General features: G+C 41.7%; 4 protein-coding genes across 11 annotated transcripts; 2 read left to right on the top strand and 2 right to left on the bottom strand.

The window, feature by feature from the left end:
• The first annotated feature begins 79 nt into the window (after positions 1-79).
• Positions 80-1,414, top strand: gp9 (glycoprotein IX (platelet)). Its single transcript, XM_034877623.1, has 2 exons — positions 80-261; positions 573-1,414. Exon 2 carries the CDS (start codon positions 574-576, stop codon positions 1,312-1,314), a length of 741 nt encoding a protein of 246 aa, XP_034733514.1. The 5' UTR covers positions 80-261; position 573; the 3' UTR covers positions 1,315-1,414.
• Positions 1,415-3,608: 2,194 nt separating this feature from the next.
• Positions 3,609-7,605, bottom strand: zgc:77375 (uncharacterized protein LOC402927 homolog). The gene is made up of 8 exons (XM_034877622.1): positions 7,335-7,605; positions 6,467-6,670; positions 6,201-6,313; positions 6,009-6,102; positions 5,877-5,910; positions 5,608-5,782; positions 5,302-5,490; positions 3,609-4,831 (listed from the first exon to the last, which is right to left on the bottom strand). The coding sequence occupies exons 1-8, from the start codon at positions 7,452-7,454 to the stop codon at positions 4,435-4,437; spliced, it is 1,326 nt and encodes a 441-aa protein (XP_034733513.1). The 5' UTR covers positions 7,455-7,605; the 3' UTR covers positions 3,609-4,434.
• Positions 7,606-8,549: 944 nt separating this feature from the next.
• On the bottom strand, positions 8,550-12,670 carry cnbpa (CCHC-type zinc finger, nucleic acid binding protein a). Of its 5 annotated transcripts, none has more exons than XM_034876025.1 (6): positions 12,545-12,640; positions 11,433-11,494; positions 10,506-10,623; positions 10,119-10,184; positions 9,687-9,885; positions 8,550-9,532 (listed from the first exon to the last, which is right to left on the bottom strand). In XM_034876025.1, the coding sequence occupies exons 3-6, from the start codon at positions 10,618-10,620 to the stop codon at positions 9,415-9,417; spliced, it is 498 nt and encodes a 165-aa protein (XP_034731916.1). In that variant the 5' UTR covers positions 10,621-10,623; positions 11,433-11,494; positions 12,545-12,640; the 3' UTR covers positions 8,550-9,414. The 5 variants fall into 5 exon arrangements, with proteins under 5 accessions (XP_034731916.1, XP_034731914.1, XP_034731913.1 ...); XM_034876023.1 differs by having other exon boundaries at positions 10,500-10,623; positions 12,545-12,638; XM_034876022.1 differs by lacking the exon at positions 11,433-11,494 and having other exon boundaries at positions 10,500-10,623; positions 12,545-12,670.
• A 1,324-nt stretch (positions 12,671-13,994) lies between these two features.
• Positions 13,995-26,331, top strand: raf1a (Raf-1 proto-oncogene, serine/threonine kinase a). Of its 4 annotated transcripts, none has more exons than XM_034876019.1 (18): positions 13,995-14,094; positions 16,816-17,053; positions 17,207-17,319; positions 17,461-17,563; positions 17,656-17,813; positions 18,334-18,423; positions 20,146-20,299; positions 21,283-21,402; positions 21,583-21,607; positions 22,712-22,827; positions 23,140-23,257; positions 23,469-23,553; positions 23,719-23,895; positions 23,999-24,045; positions 24,166-24,284; positions 24,435-24,566; positions 25,372-25,506; positions 25,604-26,331. In XM_034876019.1, exons 2-18 carry the CDS (start codon positions 16,853-16,855, stop codon positions 25,742-25,744), a joined length of 2,034 nt encoding a protein of 677 aa, XP_034731910.1. In that variant the 5' UTR covers positions 13,995-14,094; positions 16,816-16,852; the 3' UTR covers positions 25,745-26,331. The 4 variants fall into 4 exon arrangements, with proteins under 4 accessions (XP_034731910.1, XP_034731909.1, XP_034731911.1 ...); XM_034876018.1 differs by lacking the exon at positions 13,995-14,094 and adding an exon at positions 14,791-15,272; XM_034876020.1 differs by lacking the exon at positions 13,995-14,094 and adding an exon at positions 14,792-15,272 and having other exon boundaries at positions 21,283-21,342.

Raw genomic sequence — 26,331 nt, 5'->3', positions numbered from 1 at the left:
GTTATTAATAGATAAACTCTTATCTCCTTTCAACAGATAGGTTTCCTCTAAGTCAGATGGGCCATAACCGTGCAGTGTTATTGGTGCGTTCCTTTCACTGACGTTTCTCTGTATTGGGTGTGTGATTATTCTGTTTTAACAACATGTGACGAGACAGGGACACCTTGAGTCCAGGAGAATAATTTTAATCACTCAAATGCAACATTGGACTACAGCAGGGAAAATATAATTACATTTTAAGGATGACTGGCATCACAAGAGGTAACTTCTAAATTGACAAATACATTGACTTTGTCATTTGGCTGTCTCTCTTTCCTACAGCGTAAGGATACTCAGAGGTGTTTAATATTGTTCATCTCATTTATGTATTCACTTTTGGCATAAACAGTTAAATCAAGACTCTGAATATAGACAGTTTGTCTGTTGCTTAATATTAATATTGTTCCACTGCACAGCTTTATGAACACTGTTTGGTTTTAGAATTCTTCAATATAACATCTTGATCCCCCTTGTTCCTATTATTAACTGGAAATACAGTTTAAATAGGGAATAACCTTTTCCTCATCCTGCAGGATGCTCTCCGCTTTAAGCTTAGCTTTCTTCCTTGTCTGGGCCACATTAAGCGCACACACTACTGGTCAACCCTGCCGATGTTCAGCCCTCCTGCCTGATGGCCTGCAGGTCAACTGCAGCTCTTCAAACCTCATGGAGCTGCCTCGTCTGCCCTCAAACACCACAGACCTCGATGTGCAGAACAACCGACTCATCTCGTTGACTCCCGGCCTCTTTGACAGGCTGGTTGGTCTGAAAAAGGTCTCACTATCTGGGAACCCCTTTCATTGTGACTGTAGAATCCAATACCTGAGGAACTGGTTACTGAAGAACAGGGATGTTGTCTCCAAGGAGCCCACCTGTTCCAGTCCAAGCTCTGTGTCTCAGAGAGCCATCACTGAACTCAGCGACAACTACTTTTCTTCCTGTGCCCTGACAGGCTGTACTTATGGGATTTATAGCACTGTGATGGGAGTGATACTATGTTGCCTCATTGTTCTGCTTCTGTGGAGCTTGAGACTAGCCAAAACATGCACATTCACTCTGTACATATATAAGAGACATTCGGGATTTGAGGCTGACTCTTTGCGCTCGCTGAAGCCCAAACCCAGGAGGAGGCTGCACATTGCACAGTCAGAGGTCAGCACGGATTCCCTCACGTGTGTGGAGGATCTAGAAAAACCACTTATCAACATGGAGTTACTGCCACAAGTACTGGATGTGTTGCACAAGAAGCACAATATAAAGATAAAGGCTACCTGAGGGACCTACTAGAGTAAAATTACAAAAAACACTACGAGTGGCAAATACAATTAATGGCAACACAACGTATTTCTTTGTTTTTTGCAATAAAGTTGTTTTTAAAGGTACAATATGTAATCTATTCACTGTATTAAATCCAAAAAATTACTGAAATGTCATTAGCGCCCATATTATGCTCATTGTATTTTGAGGTTGTACCAGAATAGGTTTACATGGTTTCATTTAAAAAAACACCATAATTTCGTGTTTTCACCCTGTGTGTTTAGGTCTCTGTTTAGCTACAGAGTGATACATCTGACTTCTATACTATCTTTGTTGGGAAGCGCACATGCGCAGTAGGTAAAATCACAGCTAGATAACTCTCCCAACTTTGGTCAGTACAAACAGGATTAGCTGGGAGACTCTGTCTAAACGAGGGGCACTAGTGGAATACCTGCAGAACAGGGACATGTGAGTAGTTCTTTTGCAGATTATGGTAAACTAGTGTGTGTTGTAGCAGTGTTTTGCCATTGAGAAAAAGCTAGCATGCTAGCGCTAGAATGTGCTACAGTTAGCCACAGCATCTCGGCTAGTGACGTAGAAAGCCGTGCAGATTTTGAACAGCTCACCAGGAGACTGAAGGCAGAAGACATTCAGAAACCGTTAAAACAGCGTGGATAGTTTTTTTCCATGTTTATATGCGAGACAAAACAAAACCCCAAATCCCAGAAAAAGTGTTTTTTTTTTCATAAAATGGGCACTTAGCTAAATTTAGCTAAGCAAATGCTATCTTTTCTGAAAATAATACTTATCAACTGCCCTGTTTGAAGCCAGACTGGGTTGCCAGATATACCTGTCAAAACGCAAACCTAGCATGCTACAGCGGTAGAACAGCCAGGAAGCGGCAACAAACGCACAGGATCAACGGAGACAGATTCCATTGCCAGTTGTATAACCAGAGATGTAAGAGACCCTGGATAAAGATTATAGATGTATTTGAAAGATGGAGACAGATTGGAGGCTGAAAGGACGCTGAGTTGGCTAATTTCCTCCTAAACGGGTAAGCATTAGCTTTAGGCTAATTTATAACAGGCTGCGATAACTGCAGTAGCCGTCAAACGGTCATATTAAGCCGAGAAATGGTGGCTGTAAATTGGGTAGAGAGGACTGTGAGTTTGCGTTGTTTTTAGCAGTTGTTGCTGTAATTTTAAACCAAGAAAGTGCGTCTGTTGGTCGGGTAGAGAGGACTGCGAGGTAGTGATCTTTTTAGTGGTCGAGCTCTGCTTGACAACACACTTTTTATGAATGTCAACACAGCCAGCAGCTAATGTTGGCTACTCCGCTGTGCTGTGGGGTAATGTCTGGCTATGTGAGCATAGCAAGCAACATTGTTGGAAGCACTTTCAACCTGGCAACCTCCGTTAACGTTTGAGTCTGGGGAGGAGGGCCCGGGGAGATGACTCTCTCCAGTATTTTGTATTTGGACTGCATTAAAGGTCCAATATGTGGGAATTTCTCCCATCTTGCGTTAGATCCTATATCGCAATCAACTCTCTCGCACCACACAGTTCAAAGTACGCATTCCAGCTGCGGTAGCCTTTACGCTTCAAAAAGCCGGTCTTTTGTTCTTTTCAATATCCTTTTTCTTTATCTGGGCAAATAAGGCTCCTGTTCCTGAAATTTGGATGTGGTCCTCTATGTTTCTTTCTGAAATACTTGCCCTGGCGCATGAATATTTAGCATCTACCCTAGTTCATTCATGCTAATGCAAATTTAAAAATTTCAAGCCTAAAGGGTGGTGGTAAATATTTATGAAAAAGGACAAGATTGCGAACGGGCAACACCGATTTTAATAATGAACAACTAAATGCTTTACACACTGGACCTATAACTATTTTAAATGCTAGCTGTCAGTATTACATGTTGGACCATTAATGTGAAACTGCTCCACTAATTTTGGGTAACTGATGTTTTTTTTTCTTACAAGGCAATTTTATGCTGGGACATTTTAATCATTTAAGCAGGAAAGGCATCAGATAAATGCGTAATAAATAATAATCCAACTGAAAAGTTTCTCATGTATACTGCAAGTCATAGCATGCTTAATTTGAGGATTTACGGTTAAAGCGAGAGAAATGCACACATTACAGATACATTGGAGTATTAAAGACTAGCTTAGCTTCTATATGTTTTGGAAAAACTTACATATTTACGCATTAGTCTTATAACCAATCTGTCAGTCATACGGAACAATCTTCGCCATTTCTGATGAGTTGTGGATCATTTTTGATTGAAAAAAAACAACAACACACAGGCAGTTTGCAAAGCAAGTTTAACGATTCCTTGTACGTTTTTATGCTAAGGTATTTAAAATGAGTCAAATACTACAAATGATCAAAAATAAAGCGGTAAAGGTTTTTTGACTGTATTTAAATGTCTATATAGTTTTGCTTTTGGAATTACAATATGAAGCATACAAATTAAGTTCTACATCATAATAAACAGGGTATGGCAGGAAAATACGGTAACATTTAACGATGATCTCTGATCTGTGCAAATTACTGGTCAAGGCTCTCATAATGCAGACAGACAGTACTACTAGAGGATGATACAGCACATCAAACTGTTGTTTTTACAGTACAAGTTTTACTCTCATGTTCATGCGGAGAACAGAATAGATGGGTAAACAAATGATTAAAATTGTAATAATGAAAAGCCACCATTAGAATAAGGGTCAACAGTTATCTGAATAGGCTTCTTAAAAACACTGGTAAATTCTTGTAATAAATATAAAGATCATTTCAGGATTTGGAATTATCTAAAACATGGCTATCAACTTAAACAGAACAAAACATAGTAGGGTCAAATAAGGCAGTTCCTTAAATGTTTCCATAACGTAAACAGGTAATAAAAGGTAATCACATATAGAATGTTAAGGAGCAGTTGACAGTTACCGTTACATGATTAGGTTTTTCTCACCAAGGAAAGTTTAGAAGACGACCCATTTTTTGTCTGCCAATGTCCACAGTGCACGGCTCCTACATGGGGTATGCATTGAGTGGTTTACCCAGTGTAATGCTCCCCCTCCCCCTCCCGACTATAGGACTTTCATAATAACACAACCCCTGTTGGCTAAAAACTCTATTGAGGCACAAACCTCTCCAGCTCAAAGATGAGGTCTACAGCTTCTGCCACATCCTGCACAATGTGGTCTGGCTCCACCAGCGCGGGGTCAAATCTGAAGTCCCGGTGGCCGTGGAACACAGTCTCTTTGATGCAGTGACTTGCATCCGACGGCACTTCTACGTTGGGGTTGTACACCCCTGTGCATACTAGGATAGACTTACAGGAAGTGGCGGAGGGCAGCGCTAGCTCGCTCTCCCACAGATTATCCCTCTCCTCCTCCTGGGGTACTGCAGTGCTGGACCCTGTGGCGGAGACCATCTTAGCAACAGCTTTGGGGTTCTTTCGAGTAACTCTCTCCTCCAGGTAGCGGTTGTATAGATTGGCGCCATAGATGTCAGTCATGATGTTATCCCTAAGGGAACAGAAGGGAAGAGATTACTCAGTGCCTTAAAGCTAGCCTACACAAAGCTCGTGTTTATTTTCTGCTGTTCTATGCTACACTGCCGACTAAAGAGCAATTAAAGCAATTGCTGGAATAACGCAGCCGCAACAGTCGTGATAAAAAATTGAAGTGACACTTGCAAGTTCTGAATAGGAAGGTGTGATATGTTCACACTTGTGGGCAGTTGAAAGGAGGGAGTGTTTGTATTTTCAGAATGTCAGCATTTCAGTGAAATGTGAGCGCACACACACACTGTTAAAATACATAAATAAAAGTTAGGTGAGGTCAACTAAATTTTAGTAGGCAGTTCTTGTTCCTGCATCTTTTAATTACTTACACGTGCATTACTAATAATAATACATCAGATATATGTATCGCTTTTAGGTACTCAAAGTCACATTATCATCAGACTGTGTCAAAAAAAAAACATGGGGTCTTACCCTATGGCATAAAGGGCAGTGACAGGACGTTTCCATTGCATCTGCATGGCCTGGGCTCTGATGAGGTACTCTGCAAAATGGTAGGTCAGCTCACTCGGTTTTCCCATGAGCGCCTCATACTTCAGGTCTTGACCTGTTATCTTCTTATAGATGTTCTCTAGGCAAACCAGAAATGTCCCATGGCCAAACCTGAGCCAAATGAAAGACAAAGGGATATACATTTACATTTGGCTGTTTTTAAGTCCGTGCTTTAGCTGCTAATAGATGAAATCCTCCTTTTAACTGTTGTGTGGCAGTGCTGGGTACCGGGGAGAATGGGCCTCAGCCATCCACATGAGGTCCATGTTGCAGGCCAGCAGGGGGAGATGAGGCATGTTTTGGGTTTGGTGAACACTGCTGAGGTTCCCTTTGGTCAACAAGAGGTCTATTATCAGCTGGAGGTTGGTCTCCCATCGAATTGGCTCCCCGAACAGAACCACGGCTGGAGGTAAAATTAAAACAGTAACATTAAGTCTGACAAAGCCGATGCCGAGGAACCACCATGAAACTGATTGATGAAAGGGACACGTTCTCACCATCAATCTTAGGGAGGTTGCCAACAGGATTGGACTGTAATGGAAAAAAGAAAAGCAAAACATGTGCTGTTGACTAGAGAACAGTGCGATGTTTGTATTATCCACTTCCTGCACCACATTTCAATATCTCACCGGCAACTTGGGTCTCCTGTTGTGATCCACCATGTCCAGCAATGGGAAGGATTCCCTCAGCATGTCAACACTTACAACATTCGTAAAGCCCACGCTGAAGACACAGTGTTAGGGACAAATGAAGTGTATTATGCAAACATAATATAAATGGATTACAAACAGAAAACATAGCAAAGCGAGATTCCAGGATACTTTGTAGCAATTTCCAGGACTGGTCCCTGTCCTGACACCAGCACACACTTGTCATGGAACTTATTAAACATCCTCAGGGGACTGTGGGACATGATGACTTGATCTTGTGTAATCTGGAAACAGATAAGTGTTAGGCGATGTTAATAGCAGAGTTGAGAGGGACGCCAGATTAAAGAAGAAAAAAAAGAAGTGCAGATTTTGTGTCTCAGTTTGTTATATTCTTTCAACATAAGAATATAAGCAATCTCAACAGCTTGATAACTCACAGGGACTCCCAGGATGTGAGCGAGCTGGTCTGCTTTTGTTTGTCGGAGGCAATTCCCCGCATTTGTGACAAACACAACTGGCAACACAAAATGTCCCTGAGAGTCGACCAACTTCTCGAACGCCTTCTTTGCAGCAGGGATTGGCATCCTGCCCCGGACAAGCACACCATCAATGTCAAACAACAGCCCAAAGTTTGGCTGTGGCTGTAGAAGGAAAGGAATGGACAAAAACCAGTTAATCAGTCAAGAGGCGGGCAATAAATCAAGTAGAAACTACAGTGTGTGGATGAAGGAAATTGAATGATCAATATGATGGTGTAATTTGTAACCCTGCACAATAATCAAAGGTGCCTCTTCTGCACAACTTGCCTTATTTAAACACTTAAATGTACGTTTTAGTATGTATAATGCATGTGAAAATTACTGCCACGTAATATGTTTCTAATAACATACTAAGGACAGAGCTGACTCTTGTCTCAAGTATGACATAATATAAAGAAGGGGCACAGATAATCCACTTTGGTGACACAGCAGTACATAGGGGTAGGACAATATGCATTGTTAGCATAACTAATCTTAAGGGCATCTCGATGTGTATGCGGTTACTGGGACTAAAAAAAACTGCGGTTGTTTTTATCATGAGGGGAAACCCAGTAGGTTACTGTAAGCTACATCTGCTCTTATCCCTGATGTCAGATCCCCTGTTGTTCCTGCCAGCGCGTCCACAGCTAAACATTGTAGCGTATGCAGCGTCGAGTTGATTTACCGTAACAATGTGAACCAGCTAGCTTACAAAGTACAAAGTATCGCCTTGTCAACAATGTATAGTGTGCATGAGTCCGAGGCGCAGCAACAGCTCGACCCGTACCTTGCTATTAGACTGAGTTCCGCAAACCCCGCACCGAGAACCGACAATCCCAGCTTTTCGTCTGGCTTGACGGTTACTCAGGGTGCACAGGCCCCGGTAAAACGTCAGGAGTCCCCTCATCCCTTTTGTTTATCGCCGGGTTTAAAATAGAGAAAACAATATCAACCGAAACGACCGGGCACGAAGCGAGAGCCGGCTCGGTCCGGCCGCACTGGCTGATGAGGTTATTTTTTTGTTTTTTTTTCGTCGTAGGCATCCTCGCTTAGAATTTGATTGGACGAGACCCGATGACGACATATGAGGAGTAGGCGTGTCCCTTGCTGCATCTCTGCCGGAATGAGGCGGAGGCTTTGAGAGCTGCATCTGCACCGCAACCCCCGCTGCCATTTTAGGCACCGAGGTGGAGTCGTGTTTCTTGCACGCCACGCACACGCACCTCGATGAATCATGGGAGAACGCTGCAGAAAAACACGAGTTCATTGCTCGCATTCAACCATCCGATTAGTTTTTTTTTTTTTATAAATAGCCTATATATTTCACGGCATGTTTTATTTATTTATATCCTGTGCGACTTGCACATGGATACTGTGTGAATTTCCCCATTGGGGGATTAATAAAGGATTTTGAATCTTGAATGAACCATAAAGATTTCTCATTCTACTCCCCGACTTTTTCTCCATGACACAGAATCATAAGCATGGTGTCACAGTCCGTCCCCATGCCCTAGATGTGCCTCAGAGGTGGCTAAATTTGCACCGGAGAACCAGCAGGAATTTGGCAGGGAAACCTGACCTGACACCAGAATCCCCTTTCCAGTTTTACCCAACAGCTCTGTGAATCAAAGCGCCCTTTTTAAGTGAAGAGTGGCTGCACAAATTGAATGGCTGCTCATAGTTTAGGATAAATGTGGTCGAATTTTAGGGATATAATGCTGCAATGACTTGCCGAGATACATCAACAAAGAGCAGCCAAGTAAAAGAGGACAAAATGTTTGTGGAACAAGAAAGATTCACTTTGTGCACGGTTAACCTAAAGATCCAAATCAGTTATGTGTATGTCTAGCAGGTCATTTTGGAGTTAAGCTTCTTCTTAAATCAGGCTGATGAGGTTAGTATGCATGTATGTCAGATTCAGAGTACCACAGATCATTTGAGAATGGACTAACATCTGTAAAAGTAAGGCATTTTAAAAGAAGAAATTAAATATGACACCAGGTCCTCCCCGTGCTCCTCCAGCTTTATTGATAGTTTAAAATTACATTTCTATTTTCTAGGACTTCAGTTGCACTTTCCTTCCGACTTAAAAACTGAGTACAAGCAAATGGTATTTATACAGTAGTCTAAGTGATATTGTACAAAAATAACATTTTGATTTCTGTGAAAACATTTTTTCATTCCCAAATAACTCCTAATTCTGCTGACAACTGCTCTTGATGTTAAAGTTTGCCAAGGTAAAAAAACAAAAATTCCAAAGCCATTTTAAAAGAAAAAGTCTACCTTGGACTACCAAGTGATATTTAAATTGTAAACAGATTTCTATAAAAGAACGCGTTTCTTTTAATACCTCCAAAAATTTTATATCGTAGCAATATAACATGTGGTTTGTTATCGCCTACTTAGCTGCTCGTAGGTCTGAAATGCATCATGTTATGAACTGTTTCCATGTCATACTCTCTTGGCCAACTCATATCCCACTAAAACAAACCAAAATAACCATACATGGAAGTTTGGTTTCCATTTACTCCCTTCTTCTATCTCATTTTACTGAGGCTCTCTTCCACAAGCTCAGAGGTCCTATAGATTCCCATATTTAGTCCCATTTATTCATCTCTGATCACCAGTGGCTTGGAAAGGGGGGTTCTTTAACAAAGCATTATACATAACACCGCTACCAAACTAAAACATTTTTGTATTGAATGCAGAAAGATATTTTTTCACCCCTTTCATTGTATTACATGTCGAGAGGCTCACTGGCCTGGGACTAGCCTCCGTTAGCCAACCTTTGGCCAGTGAAGAGGATTCAGAGAAAATAATACAACCAACCATCAATCTGAAAAAGGAGGGGCAACAGAGGGCGCTGATTATGCACTGCCTTCAATGGTGCAATCTTTTGCCAGGTGGCCCGCCTTTCCGCAGTTGTAGCAGTTAGTCTCGCTGGCTTTACTGCAATGCACAGCAACGTGGCCAATATCGCCACACCTAGAGGATACGAAAGTCGTTAGCTCAAGTGAGAGACAAAAAAAATGAAGTTTTCAAGTGAACATCAGAAAATAAAAAAATAAGAGGCACACCATGAGCCCACTTTTTTTAAAGAGAAGACCGGGATTTAAAACAGGACTAAGAGTCAACTCACCTGTAACATTTCACCTTATCGCAAAGTTTCTGGATGTGGCCAAACCCACCGCAGGAGTAGCACTTCTGCTCGTTGGCATGATCACAGTCACGGGCCATGTGGCCAGCTTTACCGCAGGTGTAGCAGAGCTGCTCCCTCTCCTTTTTGGGCTCCTTGCAGTCCCGGGAAATGTGGCCACTCCTGTGGCAGTTGTAGCACGCTAAACAGAACAAATACATAAAATAAACGTGCCCAATTGTCAAAAATGTATGGCCATGTCACAAAAAGGTTGGTTTTAAAGAAATGGTCAATTTTTGTGGATACTATACGGTTATGTGTGTGTACCATGGGAATCAAAATGTTGTAATTACTTCTGTAATGTGGTGTAAGAAAACAGCACTTCACACCAACTAACTAGAACTGAAATGGAAGAATTAGAACTGCAATGCACACCATCCTCAGTTTGGTCACAGTCCCTGGCCATGTGTCCTTGGTCTCCACACCGATAACAGAACAGCTCTGGAATGACAGACATTAGTATGCAGAGATGAACGCAAGACAAGGTTTCAATTTATGGCTGCAACGTCCCCAAGTGTTTCTCCTCAAATGAATATGTTCTATTGGTTAATGCTGTGACAAGGCTCATCTGTAACCCCACCCTACAGGTACACAGGGAATAACACATTCAGTTTTATTTATAGTGTCAAATCATTGCAGACGTCGTCATGATAACCTATGTCATGTGGTCTATGATGAAGTGTAGTGAAAAATATGTAAGCCAGATTATTGTAATAATTATTTTGTACTGGGTGTGGCCTGAATATTAGATAGTACCCTTGCCTCGTCCCCGACCCCGGCCGCGTCCACCACCTCCACCACGTGCGCTTGGGCAATGCTTGACCCAATGCCCAGAGCGGCCACATCCAAAGCACTCGCTGCTGCTGCTCATTTCCATTCTCTGAACAAAATGACAGGACACAAAATTCAGTTGAAAGCAAAATGTTTACAGGCACCATTGAACTCACACACACACACACACACACACACACTGGGTGCATTTTAGCTGTGATTTTCAGCCAGACACAGAAAGAAGAATCATAATATTCCATCTGTACATTATAAATCATACCTGGCACAGGCAAAAATTGGGAGGATATTGATGCCAGTGTATTTTGTTTTCATTTTCTACATTCTGGCTTTAATGAAGCTTAGAAAAATGACCTCTCATTCAACAATGAAGCTTCTTTGTATGCTGTGAAAACCCTAACGCATTAACATAGCTCATTACTCTCGTCACTTTTAGCCTAAACTGTTTACACTAATTCCAAACACTAACACGCTGAGTTGGATTTAGTTTAAGTTTAAAACTGCCCCCCCACAAAAACCCAAACAACTAAAAATAAATCTAACATTTTAACCAATGCAGCCGTTTACAAGCAGTAAATGGACAGCTGATGGTGGGATGTTTAAGCAGTGCAACCAGGTGGCATTTTGCCTTGTCATCATGAATGAACCGATCATGGACATAATTATCTCATGAAAAACATTTCCAAAAAAAGAGAAAGAAAGCGGTTTCAGGTTACGATTATTTCAACACATTTCTTCATATCTGAGTACAGTACTTAACCGTCCCACCAGTTCTGCACGGGTGAGTCTAGCATAACTACTAGGGGGGGATCTAATCTACAATCAAACAGGTACATTTCTCAGCTGAGGTGTTTATCATTATCGGCCATCAGACTACATTTAACTACTAAGCTAACTTACACGATATCCTCAATGGAATCATGCTGTGATCGCCATAGGCCACACTTCGTTTGCTGACGGTGCTAAAGACATCAGGTCGGGAAGAATGGGAGTTAATGAGTAACCACGCTCTTAGTGGTAAGTAACCTTACCCACAAAACGATTTGGATTTAAGTAACCGGTGTATTAGAGCTAAGGCTAACTTGTTGCTTCCCATGCTTAGAATTGGCATCCAAATGCACGCCGGGCCTCGAGTCATGGGTTACATAACTGTTTCACTAAATAGTTGCTGAAACAATGTTTCTTTAGCAGCCACAGAAGAGCTCGTTTCCACTGGAGTACAGACAGCTGACTTTAGATTATCTTCGATCATTTAGTCCACCGTGGTGCTATACACGCCACCGATTCACGGCACAACAGAAATGACCATGAAAGCATGCCGTGGGTTGTGTGCTCTAAGTCGGGAAGCTAGCTCCAAAGGGCAGTCCCTTCACATCGTGTTATGATGAGCTTCTGCTAAAACCGCAAGTCGGAGGACTACTAATGATTAAAGATAACCCAAATCGTCTTTTTATTATTTAAATAATCTACGGGCCATTATCCACGTAAGTAAACCAGACAACGTGTTTCCGATCTGAAACGGAATGAAATGCCAAAGGTTGAAGCTACGCTAACGTTGGCCTAGTCACGTTGATTTTTCTGCGTACTCGCGAGACACTGGTGCTGCTGGCTAGCACATGTTAGCACACCGCCTCACGATCACGACCAAGAAGCACGGATCCGTCGACGATCGGTCTTCTCTCCCTAGTAACAAAGTGTCGGCGCGGCACTTAGGGCGATAAAGGGTCGCCGTAGATGGTTTCTGCCGGATATTCAACTTAATATACCGTGAAAACAAAATTTCCCGCGCAGGGCGCACACACCAAAGTCGTTGTGACGAGCTAACGTTACTAGTAGGCCGGGCTGAGAACCCGATGCTTCGTTACTAAGAACAACCAGTGCGTTCTTAAAAAAAGAAACCCGGCCAAACATCCAATTTTCCACTATCACCAGTTTTTACACGATATCGTTTCAAAGTTTCCAGATGTGATATATATTGATTAAACACGTTTCAGTGCTGTTTTATTGCTTACCTCGCTGGCTACCTAGCTCGGTCAGTGTTTACGCCTCCTTCTTTGCGCTACATGCGGTGTGTGATGAACAGGAGTTCCTGAATTGTCATTCACAGGATCCAGTAAAAAGCTGCCCATTCATTGGTCACAGACTCTGCAAGCAACCAATCAAACAAGAGAATGTCTGGACACCGCCTCTAGGATTCAGCCAATCATGGATACATGATGGTTCCTTTTCCCTAGACTGGACTTGTTTTTCCTACTTAATGAGCAACATTAGGGAAGGACTATGTAGATAATAACAATATGCTACAACTGGTAGACTACTAGCTATGACTAAACTCACAATAAAGGGCATACTATAGTATCCACAAAATAAGAAAATTGGATGTAAAATGCAAACTATTTACATTTTAACAGGAAACTTTAAATATAAATGAAATGGTTTCATGTGATAAAAGCCTATATTGTGTGATAAGGCTGTACGGTGACCTCTTTCTTTAAACTGTGTGTTTTAACTGAAAGTGTATTTGAAGTGTGTGAGAAACAGACTAAAGTGGATCAGAAGCTTTTTTCGGTGGTCTTCTGATGACTAATACATGAATATATAAGAAGTACATTTAAAACACTGAAGTCGTTTTTTATCAAATTTTTACACTTCTTAGAAAACCTTCTGAAATGAACATTTATATGCTACTTAGTTTGTGTGAGAGTGTTAAACTACTAAAAAAAAGAGGAAAAAACTAAGAATCCTGAATTGTATTAAAGTGTAAATAGACCTACATAACAGCATAACAATCTAGCAATAGTGTGTATGTGTTTCAGACTAATTGTGTAACCCTGATGCGGACCCTTGTTTAACAAATCCTGATTGCATCATATTTTAAATACAAGTGGACTGATGGAGTCAACAATTCACGGGAGCTGCAAGCATCTCAGCTAACTGGCCTGAGTGCTCAGTCAGATCAATAAGTGGGAAACATGCATTCATCTCAGTCTTAAGGTGGCTTTTGTTGTAAAGCTCTGATATAGCAATTATTATTACCCATGGACTTTGTTCTGCAGCTGACAACCTTAGATATAAAGCAGGGCAATGCAACAACCTGTGGTGCATCATTTTGAATTGATTAAAACATGTATCACCATATTACCCCATGCTGACTAAAACACACTAGTAGTGTTGCATGTGGGGTGGAGTACCTTAAAACGCTCTACAATGACAAAGCCCTGCCCTCCTCTTCACAGAAACAGTATTTGGCATGTCTGTTATTTGTTAGATGGAATATCTCTTAGAAAATAGACAAAATTGTAAAGTTAGATGGGCAGAATGAACGCAAAATTGAAATTTAACATGGGTTTGTGATTTAGATTTCTGGCAAAAATGGTCTGCCACTGCTTTATGGAAACAATGCATGCTGAAGCCATCAAGTCACACAGACCGGGATGTTGATGAAGCTGTTTTATTTTCAGGTGGTGTCAACTCCAGCTTGCTGAAAGGACCTATGAGCCATCTGTAATCAGGGTACCTCAGGGGACCCAGACCGGGATGCTATAGAGATGGTGAACACATGGTGAGTGTAGAGGGTTTACAATTGTACTGTTTCTAGACCAGTTTTGGAAAGGATAAGATGTGTCCTTGGCTAACAAAAAGCTTATGTTTAAGTCTGGTGTTATGTTTGTAACCATTTCAAATCCATAACTAAATAATTATGCATTTCCTTCAATTTAAAGAAAATTGTCACACCTCATATTAGGCCTATAAGTGGAACCTTTTCAGTAGCCACTATTGTCTTTTTGAATAGATGTGTAAAATGTAGCATGGCTGTCATGAATGTCAGAAAGGCTCCGAAATAATGTCCAACGCTACAATGGTGCACTGTCCCCAAATCTCCAGATGATGGTGCACTTGGAGTCCATAACGGATCAGCCTAGACTCCTTTACTCCAAACCGGTAGTGGGCCGATTTTTTTTTTCTTTTCAAAAGTTGCTCTTGCAACTATTATTTTAAATACATGTACATTGAAAAACTATATCAATGTTCCACATGCATTGCCTTTAGGGAAAATAAACCTGTATGGGCTCAACGCGACGTGTATGCGGCTACAGAATATGACTTTAAATAGGCGTGCTGTAAAATATGGTCATTTATTTAGAAACCAACACTTCCAAGTGTACTTTTCCTTTTATAATAAGCAAAATCAAGTGTTTTACCATAGTGGGTGGGATTAAATGTCGTGCTCTGATTGCGCAGTGTGAGTAATGCTGATGATGCTTGCAACTCTTGTTATGACTGCGAGGTCCTGTTTCAATCACTGGCGTCAGACGGAAGCACGACACCAACTCAAACCTTTCCACCTTCTCCGTAACAACGTAAATATTGATTTAAAAGCGAAGCAGTGCCGATCAATTATTGGAGTTTTAATTTGAAAGTTCTTGACGGGACTTAAGCGTAGGCTATCCCTCGCCTTGTCACTTTGAGGGGCCGACGGATTTTTTTTTTTTTCTCGCATTCACCACGACTGTGAGATCAAACTTTTCCTCTAGCCTATTGTATTTGCTGGCTGGTATGAGAGACCTCCACGTCTTACATTATTGCTACTTTTACCGGATCCAAATTTGATACAATTACAGGTTCTTCGCCAACTTCGATTTTTTCCTTTTTCTTTGAATGCGTTGCAAATATGATGATGTCACCGACGCCACTTTTTCCTGAAGTTATGGCGGAGCACAACTTTCCTAACTTCTCTTGGTAAGCACACACAGGCTACTGGCTCTTAGCATCGCTACTCTTTGACTTATGTGTTTGAAAAAAAGTAACTATAACTTGTTAATGCTTCTCCATAAAGGCGCATGACCACGACATGCATCGTTTGAACAAGCGGAATTTGAATGGAGAGAGAACAGAGCTGAGCAGGGAAGTTTAACGATAGAGAGGTCGCCTCTGAGGGCCTACAGGCAATTTCACACTAATAACTGGACCTACCAGGCCCTAAGGAAACACCAAGAGCTTCTGGAGTGGTGTAAACCGTGCAAGCCTTTCAGTAGTAGGCTTATTTTACTAGTAGGCCTACGTTTAGTAGTAAGTTGGATTTCATTGGAACTCAATTGACGTTTGAAAGTCAGCGAGCCCACGTACGTCTCCCAAAATATGCAAACCTGCTGACATTGACCTCACCTACATTTTATGACTTCATCCAAGTCAAAGATATCCCCTCTGTGGATGCAACAGTAGGTGTGGGTTTGTGAAGTCCACTGTGTTATGTAGACTGGTCTGTTATGTAGAACAGATCTAAGCAGCAGCTAATTATTCTGGACTTAACGTTTTTTTTGTTGATACTTCAGCCCTTTTCTGGATGGATCACAGCATTTGTTTTGAGCACCATTGTTGCAGCATGGTGGGAAGGGTGGAAGTCCCGCAATCTTCCAAGTTCCTGCTTTTCTGTGTTGGTGACACACCTGTGTGTGTGTGCTGTGACAGCTAACCACTAACTGCAGTAATCATCTCTTCATTGTTGACATGTCTTTGTCTAGGACTCACCAGAGATAATTAGAATAAGGTATACACACTGAAAATGAAGACCAAGAATCAGCCAAGTTTCTTCAAGCCATGGCATAGTTGACAATTTTTTTTTTTTTTTTCAAGAAGCATAGATGTTTTTTATTTAGTGCACCAGTGTTTTTATTAAAGTCCTACTTTTCCTCATTATTTCTAAATTAGACATTATATGTGAACATTGTGATACTAAATATTAAAAGCTGTTGACTTTTAATTGCCTGACCATGCAGAATAAGTCTGAGTGCATATAAGGCTGTCTTCTGTAACAACCTGAGATTCTTGTTCTGAGTGTGTGTGTGTCTACATTACTCTGCGGCTCCCTGCTCCAATTGCTAGTGTTATGCCCAAAAAAAACACTTGCTATTTTTAAAACTATTGCTATAGTATAGGGTTGAGCCCATAGTTTAATAAGCAAATGTGACCACTAAGCAGTTCAGAACAGTACATGTTCTCTTTACTTTTCCTGTCATACTTGCTATTAACAAACATAACCCTGAAATGGCCCTAATTATGGCATCACATGTTGCACTTGGTAAGATGATGTTTAGAGATTACATCCAACAAGTTCTTGATGTCATAGCCCAAACCTTAACTTTGGCACCAAGTTTTGCGAAAACCACCGATATTCTTACACAGAAGAAAGAGAACTCATGTGATATTAGGTAGTCCCTTCTTGCTGTGAGCTCTCAAGCATGTGGACTGGTAATACTGTGTGCATTTTCTTCTTTTTTTTCAGAGTGCACTTGACTGACTGAGTGCACTTGGCTTTACTAATGGAGCACCTCCAGGGCGCGTGGAAGACCCTGAGCAACGGTTTCGGAATGAAGGACTCGGCGTTCGAGGGCCCGTGCCTTTCCCCGACGCTTGTCCAGGGCTTTCCTTGTCAGCGTCGCTCCTCAGATGACAGCAAGATGCCCGACTCTAAGGCGAGCAGCACTATCCGTGTCTACCTCCCAAACCAGCAACGCACTGTGGTGAGTGGATCTTTCCTGCATGCAGAAGATGGCATACTGATTTCCAGACTTCCAATAAGGCTGCAAAATGACTGCAGTTGAACACATACAGCAGTACGGAGCTGCTTACATCCTGGCAGGCAACAGAGGAATGAATACTTTTTTGTCCCTCAGGTAAATGTGCGACCAGGATTGACCCTGCACAGTTGCCTGATTAAAGCATTAAAGGTGCGAGGTCTCCAACCTCAGTGCTGTGCTGTTTTTAGGCTGCATCCAGGACAGAGGAGGTGAGCTTGCGACTACCGTGGGTTTGAAAGATCAGAAATTGTACAAATCACATTCCTACTCGCTGTGGTTATTTTTGCTTGCTTGAGACCCGTTCATGCAAAGCCTTTTGTCCTATATTTTTTTTTTTTTTTTTGCACCAGTAAAAAATTACGGATGGATTGGAACACTGACTGCACCTCCCTTATTGGAGAAGAGCTACTGGTGGAGGTTTTAGATCACGTTCCCTTGACGACGCATAATTTTGTGAGTACCTAAAGCTTTTACAATATCCTCACACTGAAGTTACTGCAAAGGGTTACTACTAAAGAAACACTTTTTTTCCCTGTCATTTTCAGGTTCGGAAAACGTATCTGAAACTAGCGTTCTGTGACATTTGCCAGAAGTTTCTTTTGAATGGTTTCCGTTGCCAAACGTGCGGCTACAAATTCCATGAGCATTGTAGCACCAAAGTGCCCACGATGTGTGTGGACTGGAGCAATATCAGACAACTCCTGTAAGTGTCTTCAGCTTAAAATGGGAGCATAATGTGAGAAAGGCCATCAGTAACTTTTCAGTACATTCTCTAACAATACTTTTTGAACATCTCGAATAATTTGTTATAGTAATTTAACTGACAGATAGAATGTAAAATATATAGAATATGTATATCATTTAATTCAATCTGAGGTTGGATTCATAGTGCATCAGAAATTGTTTTGTTGAGATAAAGTAGGGAAAGCTGGTTCTGCTCATGCTACAGGTCTCCTGATTAGGTCTCAGCCCGTATATTTATGGATTTGCATACTCACATTGGGAATAGAAGCTTGTTAGTGGTATTTTGCATGCAACCTTTCACACAGACCGTACGTATCAAAAGATCCATATCATTGTCAGCCCTTATAACCCCAGATGAGCCCTTTCACCTGACAACCAATGCGGTCTGTAGCAGTCAGCTGTTATTTGATAAAACACTCACACATTCCCCCGGACTGTACGCTACGAGAGATTCACTCTCTATCACTCTTTATCTTCAGGTTGTGTCCAACACCTGGTGAGAGCGGCGCCCCGTCACTTCCCCCGCTGACGTCCCGGCGAATGAGAGAGTCCTTATCACGATTTCCAAGGTAAGGCAAAGTTTTTAATATTTGACCAATCCATAACCCATCCTCTCAGTGTTTTTAGGATTATAGGCTACATACTATACATACCTAAAGTAGTTATTGCCCTCAAGACTACATTATTCCCATTCTCGGGTTCAAATGATACATGCACAAATGAGACATTTTCGGAAACCAAGCATACGCATCCACACACATGATACGAACTATATGAAAATGCTTTTGCGGAATTGAGCCCTCCTCTTTTGCCTCCAGAGGAAAGGACATTACTTGTCTTTTAGTCTGGCCCTGTAGGGTTTTCTTGTGAACAAACAAAAGTTATGTTTACACACTGTGTGTGTGTGTGTGTGTGTGTGTGTGTGTGCGTCCTTGAGCTCTAACAAATGTGTCCAATCCTCGTAAAACATTCGCAAAGCCCTTTTCCTTTTTTTTTTTTTTTTTTTAAGTATTTCAAAGCGAACATTGTTTGCGTCCATGTTTATGTCCATGTTAACATATTAACAGTTTCCTCTTGCCCGGTCTTCGCGGGTTCATGTCACGTGCGTTCGTCTGCATGCGTGTACACAAGATAAACAAAACGGGGACCCTCTCATACAAAAACAGCTACAAGAGGTCAAAAACATGTGGGGTGCTACGTGAACTGCAAACTGCTGGCAACGCAGCAAGGAAAAAACAAAGTTTTGGTTGCTGTGGATTACTGAATAATAATAATGAGGTATTGGATGAGTGTACTGGTAATAGAGGTGGAGATACATTGGCAGGTTTAGGAAGCCATGATGACCTTTTGTCGTTTTCTGTTATTTGTCATGCTCGACTACAAAACAGCCGTAGTTCTAATGTGGCAAGAACCTTAATCTTAATTGAACGGAATCCTATTTTTAAGACAATGTCCGCAGCTTTATGGAGGCTTACCAGTCCAAGTGCTGATGTAATGAGATGTGTGAAAAGAGCCTGTTGTTTCAGGAGCACTTAAAATTGTTAAAAAGCACTCTGAGCTGCCAAATTAGTGCTCACAAAGTATCAAGTTGTTCCATGCAGAGCGATCTCAAATACTCTTTTGAAACATAGTCATGTATCGCCAGAAGGGGGATTGCTCTCAACGAGTGCACTCCATGGTCATAAGTGTTATTTAATATGATCTCTGTTTATATACACCTCACTCAGCTTCCACTGTCCCCATTTTAACCAGCAGCTACAGTACAGCACAGTTTAATCCAGTAACAGGGCCGTTTTGGGATATATTTCAACTGTATTAGATTTTTGGGCTTGTAAAAATGAACTTCTCAAGTCACACTAACATTTGGATTGTTTGCAGATTAACATTTTTGGCTGGTGAGCTTTGTACTAGCGGAGCCAATGCTTATCTTGGCAAGGCCACAACAAAATTAACCAAGAACTATTTTCTCACAGCGCTATTTTTTGCAGCCCCCCCCCCACCCCGAATATAGCAGGCCTCTTATTGATTTTGCATGTGTGGTAGCAGGTTGTTGATGGCACAATATAAACAGATGAAGTTTGAATGGGGAATGTGAGAGAAAATGACAGAATTGAAACCAGAAAGCCCCCGCATCAACCACCACCACACCTAGGGCAGTCCAATTTTAAAGAAGTCCAAGCATTCAGCGTTGGCTTTTTCTTTCAAATGTCAACGCTGTGTGTCGTATCAGTGACACAAGATGTAGACAAACAATAGCTGCTTGGTCGTAATATCCTCGTTCACCTTCACAGCTCAGCCCACCGATATTCCACCCCCCATGCCTTCAACTACACCACGCCTTACACACCCACAGGCGGCTGGCTCTCCCAGAGACAGCGCTCCACTTCCACGCCCAACGTCCACATGGTTAGCACTACCATGCCTGTGGACAGCAGCATGATTGAGGTAACTACACACCGAACGTCTTGGGTACTCCTGTAGGTTGGGTAGAAGGATGGATGGATAGATAGTAGATAGATTTTTATTGATCCCAAAAAAACGGGAAATTCCAGTGTTGCAGCAGCAAAACATCAGACACACGGCACACATACAGAATGTACATGAAATAATAGGATACAATAAACATGAAATAATGTTAGGATAGAATATAAGAAAAATAATTTAAATGTATAAAAGTTGGAAAAAAAATTATGAACTGTTTAACTATCATTGATAAAGCTGTAGATAAACATATTGTGCAAGGTGCACTTAGTGCAGTATTGTGATGCTCTACTGTACCCACCACTAAGTGATGAAGTGTTAAAATGTTTTATTGCCTGTGATAGGAATGATTTCTTGTAGCGGTCTGTGCGACATCGAAGCTGTCGGAGCCTCTTAGAGAAGCTGCTCCTCTGTTGGACCAGTGTGGGGTGGAGAGGGTGGTCGGGGTTATCCATGATAACAATTTGTTCAGTGACCTCCTCTCCACCACAGCCTCAAAGGTGTCCTGTTTGCAGCCAATAACAGGACACTTTTGAAGCTGTTCAAAGCCATTCCTAAAATATCTCCTACATATGTCTCTAGGCATCCCAACTATCTTCACCCTTCGTCTTTCTACTTCTTATCTACTTCTGTGTTATGTAATCCAATCCACCTGGGTGGGGTTTCGACCTGTTTTTTGTAATTCCCCTGATGGCATTTTATTTTTTTAAATATGCGACTCTTGACTTCCCCCTGCGTAGTTCTAGTTTCTGCTTTTTCACTGTCCATGTTCTTGCATAATCGGCTCACTAGTTTTACATGCTTTGTAGAATATCTTCTCTACATTCTGTACAGGAAGTAACCTGGGCATCTCTCTTTGCATCATTCCTTCCTTACTCTCCTTTACTGTGTCCCTTTTCCTCCTGACCTCACTGGCCTGTTGTATTGTGTACCCTGCTGGGGAGTAGCTAGACTGCCTGAGTACCTCCCCCAGCTCCTGGTGCCATAGATTCTGGCTGAAGAGGAAAGTAGGTATTGTGCACTTCTCCCAGTCTTTTGTTGAGGCCTCATCTGAGAGTCCAGAAAAGGTTAGAAAGTGGAGCGTCTGTGTGCGGTCTGAATGGCATGCATTGCAAACAGGCTATCTGCATTCACATCTCAGTACTGAAGTCAAACCATGAGTGACTGCACAGCATATGTTTAACTGTTTGAACACGCTAACAGAAGTTTTTTTTTTTTTTTTTTTTTTTTTTTTTCTCTCTCTCTAGGATGCAATGCGTGATCATGACTCTGGTAAGTGCTTGCTCTGCATGTTGTCATGTTACTTTTGTGCTGCATGACACACTTCCTCCCTTCACCCTCTCCACTAACCTCCCCCCCCCCCCTTTAAATTGTGCATTCATTTAAAAATTAAGGGTTCAAATTCTAAACTTTACTTGTCTATTGATGATCTAGCCATCTGCTTCAACCTCCAAAATGGAAATATCTCATTACAGCATTGGACATTAAGGTCTACCCGTCATATTCAACGACGTTACTAATAGCTAAGCAGTAGAGGTGGTATTACAACACTAATCTGTATCTGATAGCTTCATTTTCCGAGGATGAGTCTGATAACAAGCGTGAAGGAGGACAGTTATGTCGCAAATTGTTAAATAGAGATGACTAGATTAGAGAGAATTCTTATATTCCATTTAGTGACATCCTAAAAAGTTAAGTTTTGCTATCTGACACTATGGCTGGGGCAATATGCCTTTGTCCCAATTCGATTCTTTCACAATACATGTGTGCTGATTTGATTGGCACCCATGTATATGTTGCAATTTTTTTTCTTTAAAAAAGAAAATTGAATAATACACTTTCATAACACTATATCATAAGACATTTGTAAAAACTAATTTGCCCATCACATGTCAGCCATTGACATTTATTTTGTTTGTAAAGAAGTACATTCTATGGATTTTCCGCATTTTCTACTTTCCTGTCTGTTTAGCTGGTCTCAGATATGATGTAGTTACTGTCAGCAGTACTGTATAAACAGAAAATATTAAGTGAATCATTTGTAAAAAGACAAATATCATTTCTAGGGAAAATAATCAATTTTTCAATCAGTCAAAAAATCCCCATACATACTTTTTGGACGCTTACTAATCCTTATTACATAACATTTCATTTAGCTGACTCTTTTATCCAAAGCAACTTCCGGCAAGTGTATTCAACCACAAAGGCACAAACTGAAGTGCGTTAGCTTCAAAGTTCAATAGCTTCAAATAAGCCAAACTACAAAGTGCCACATGTAAGTTCAACGCATACATAGAGTTCCATGAACAGCCAGTAGTAAATGATTGACTTCTTTCCATCCTGAATCGCTTCAACCTTCTCTCTGTATTCCTGAAGCGGGGAGTTCCCCCAGCCAGAGCCCTACAGGCTGGTCTCAGCCCCCGTCCAAAGCCCCCGCACCTGCCCAGCGAGAGAGGGCCCCGTCCTTCAACACTCAGGAGATAAATAAAATTGTAAGTCTTATCTTGTGTGGCGAAGAGGAGGTAATGAATTAGGCTATTTTTTTTCTATAGCCCAGCCATTTTACTTATTCTATGAAGTATTGTACTTTGCTACATTTTGGGAGGAATATTACTTTTAATTGAGGAAAATATTCTAGTAGTCTTTACATTCCTGCTGGTATGTAGTGTATATACAGGGTTTCTGCGGGGTCTTAAAAAGTCTTCAGTCTACAAAAAAAATATATATATATATATATATATATATATATATATTGTTAGTCCAGTTATGCAATCTACCCTACTTGTTGATTTGTGTTTATCCAGAGGCCTCGGGACAAGCGGGACTCCAGTTACTACTGGGAGATTGAGGCCAGTGAGGTCTATCTGAACTCCCGCATTGGTTCAGGCTCATTTGGAACTGTGTACAAAGGGAAATGGCATGGTAGGAATGCATATCACATGTGGGGGGGCACATTCAGGTGTAACCACTAGCACTTTCACAATTTCATACTACACTTAACACTTTCAAATCAGTTACCTGACACATACAATGGTTGAAAAGTGATCCGTGTGCATGTTTCACGGCTTTTCGTATGGGCTCACAGTGGGTTTTTATGGGTCAGTGGTAACTGAGCAGACTATTTGCGTTGTAGGTGATGTAGCAGTGAAGATTTTGAAGGTAACTGACCCCACACCAGAGCAGTTTCAGGCATTCAGAAATGAAGTGGCAGTCTTGAGGTAAGAAATGGCATCGATACAATGGGTGTTTTTTGTTAAGCTAGGTTTTTTGGCTGTTTTGAAAGTTGCAAATTAGTAAATTCTTGGTGAATCATCTTCAATGCAAACTTTTAATTTTGATCCTCATTTTGGTTATTTCCTCTTTTGCTCTTCCTCTGCTCACAGGAAAACACGACATGTCAACATACTGTTGTTCATGGGCTACATGACGAAGGACAACCTGGCCATTGTGACCCAGTGGTGTGAGGGCAGCAGCCTCTACAAACACATTCACGTCCTGGAGACAAACTTCAAGATAATCCAGCTCATAGACATCGCCAGGCAGACAGCTCAGGGCATGGAGTAAGCCTTGACAAATGGAGCTTTACTGATAAACAAAAATAAAAGGAATCAAGATCTCATCTGATTTTTATTTTTTTTAATTTTTTTCCTTCCTCATTTTTAGCTATCTGCATGCAAAGAACATCATTCATCGTGACATGAAGTCCAACAGTATCCTTTTTACTGTGTCAGTGTGTGTGTGTGATTACTTAGTGCAGTGTAAACCTCCTACTGATCAGGATGTGTGTTTCCTCACTGTGCTTTAGCTGTGATTCCTTGACAGCAGCGTAGACATCTTCTTGCATGAAGGGCTAACAGTGAAAATTGGAGACTTTGGTCTGGCGACCGTGAAGGCCAGATGGAGCGGCTCTCATCAGGTGGAGCAGCCTTCTGGATCCATTCTCTGGATGGTCAGTAACACAGCCTTGAGTTCACTTAAGCATAAAAGAAGACTACAATGAGACATGTTTTGAAACACAAACGGATAAAATAAATATATAAAAAATCCTAGAAGAAAATATCATCCCTTGTGTTTCTTTTTCAAATCTGTGTGTCCACAGGCTCCTGAGGTTATCCGCATGCAGGATAACAACCCCTACAGCTTCCAGTCTGATGTCTATTCCTATGGAATTGTTCTCTTTGAGCTAATGACGGGAGAGCTCCCATACTCCCTGATAGCAACTAGAGATCAGGTAAAGTCTCATCCTTCCACATGTCAGACTGTATGTCAGGTGACCATAGTTTAGTGGCACAGCTCTCTATATAGGTGGCATTAACATTCTGGAATAAGACTGCAAGTTGTTGCTACTTTGTTAGATTTGGTTGTGTAAAACAGAGCTGTAACCCACAGTCAGACATATTCCTAAGCTCCAGTCTTCGCCCGGGTCCCAGTGTCAGGCTGCACGGCCGGGGCCTGAAGGTGGTGGAAAGACACTGGGTCGCTGTCTGTGGAGCTGGCCTAAGGCCCACCATGGAACAGAGACGGGCGTCCTGGAGCCACTGGCCTAATTTTAGACCCCGTAACACAACCCTGTTTGTGGGTGAGGAAAGGGGTGCGTGTGTGTGTGTGTGTGTGTGTGTGTGTGTGCCTGTGTCGTCCTCCCACAGGCCACGAGACCTGGTTTGGATCGTGTCTGACTCCTTGGTTTAGTTCACTGTGTTTGTATTCAAAATAGGTTGAAGTACAAAGTGTGCCCATAAGTACTGTTATGATGCACTGCTGAACTGGAGAGCACATAGTGTGCTCTTATTATCCATTCTATCTCTGCTGCATCATGTACTTATGCCTTCACAATAGTTGCAGTGTTTCAGAGGCTTGCCACCTTTGGCCCAATGGCTTTACTTCTATAATATCTCTGCGATTGACTTCTGATTTAGGACTGATCAGGTGTCCTTACTGTCACACTAACTTGGATCAATAGCTCAACTCTGAAATATTTCCAAACGCTCCACACACTCCCCTCAGTCTATCTGCTGTGTGTGACTCCCTCCTCTCAGATTATCTTCATGGTGGGAAGAGGCTATTTGTCTCCAGACCTCAGTAAACTCTACAAGAACTGCCCTAAAGCCATGAAAAGGTTGGTGGCCGACTGCATCAAGAAGTCCAAGGACGAGAGGCCACTCTTCCCGCAGGTGAAGTACAGTCTAATTGTAGAACAACTAAAGCTATACAAAAGTGTTATTTTTCTTTATCTCTCTTTTAATGCATTTTATTTTTATATTTTTTTAGATCTTGTCGTCGATTGAGCTTCTCCAGCATGCCCTACCTAAGATAAACCGCAGTGCCTCAGAACCGTCCCTGCACAGAGCCTCTCACACTGAGGATATCAATGCCTGTACTCTGACCTCCACCAGACTGCCGGTTTTCTAGATTCTCAGACAGCACCGCCCCGTACACTTCCACCCTCCTCCTTCTCTTTCAAAATATCCCAAAATATCCCAAATGCTCAGTACGCCCAAAATTCTCCACATACAGATGCAAATGTAGACCTAAAGATGTACATGCAATCATACATAAACCCATGCTAATCAATAGAATATGTAAGGGAGAGAGGAGAGAGGGAAGTGCATCTGAGAGTTACTACGGAAGGGAGTGAGTGATGATGATTGCATTGGGATGTACGCATGAAGAGGACTGCATAAGATGCATCGAGTTGGTGCCTTGCTTTTCATCACTGCACGTATTAGGAAGTAGGCAGAGGCGCCACAGTGGCAATGCATTTGGTAAAGTTTGTAAATACATGCACGCACACCTACCTAAGACGATGATAAATGGACACTGAAGGAAGCTCAAGAGAGACAGATGTGTCTCTCTTGATTTGGGTTCTGGGATGTGAAGCACACCCTTCTATCTGGCAGCCCTGTTTTCTGATGAAGAGGACCTTTCAAGCGTAAATGCCTTAAGAGGAAACCAAGCCTGGACTAAGATCCTGCACAATTCACCTCCTCTTGATATCA

The sequence above is a fragment of the Etheostoma cragini genome, chromosome 7, assembly GCF_013103735.1.
Source record: "Etheostoma cragini isolate CJK2018 chromosome 7, CSU_Ecrag_1.0, whole genome shotgun sequence".
NCBI classification, from domain to species: Eukaryota; Metazoa; Chordata; class Actinopteri; order Perciformes; family Percidae; genus Etheostoma; species Etheostoma cragini.
The sequence above is the reverse complement of the archived record's forward strand: the minus strand, read 5'-3'. Positions and strand labels throughout refer to the sequence as shown.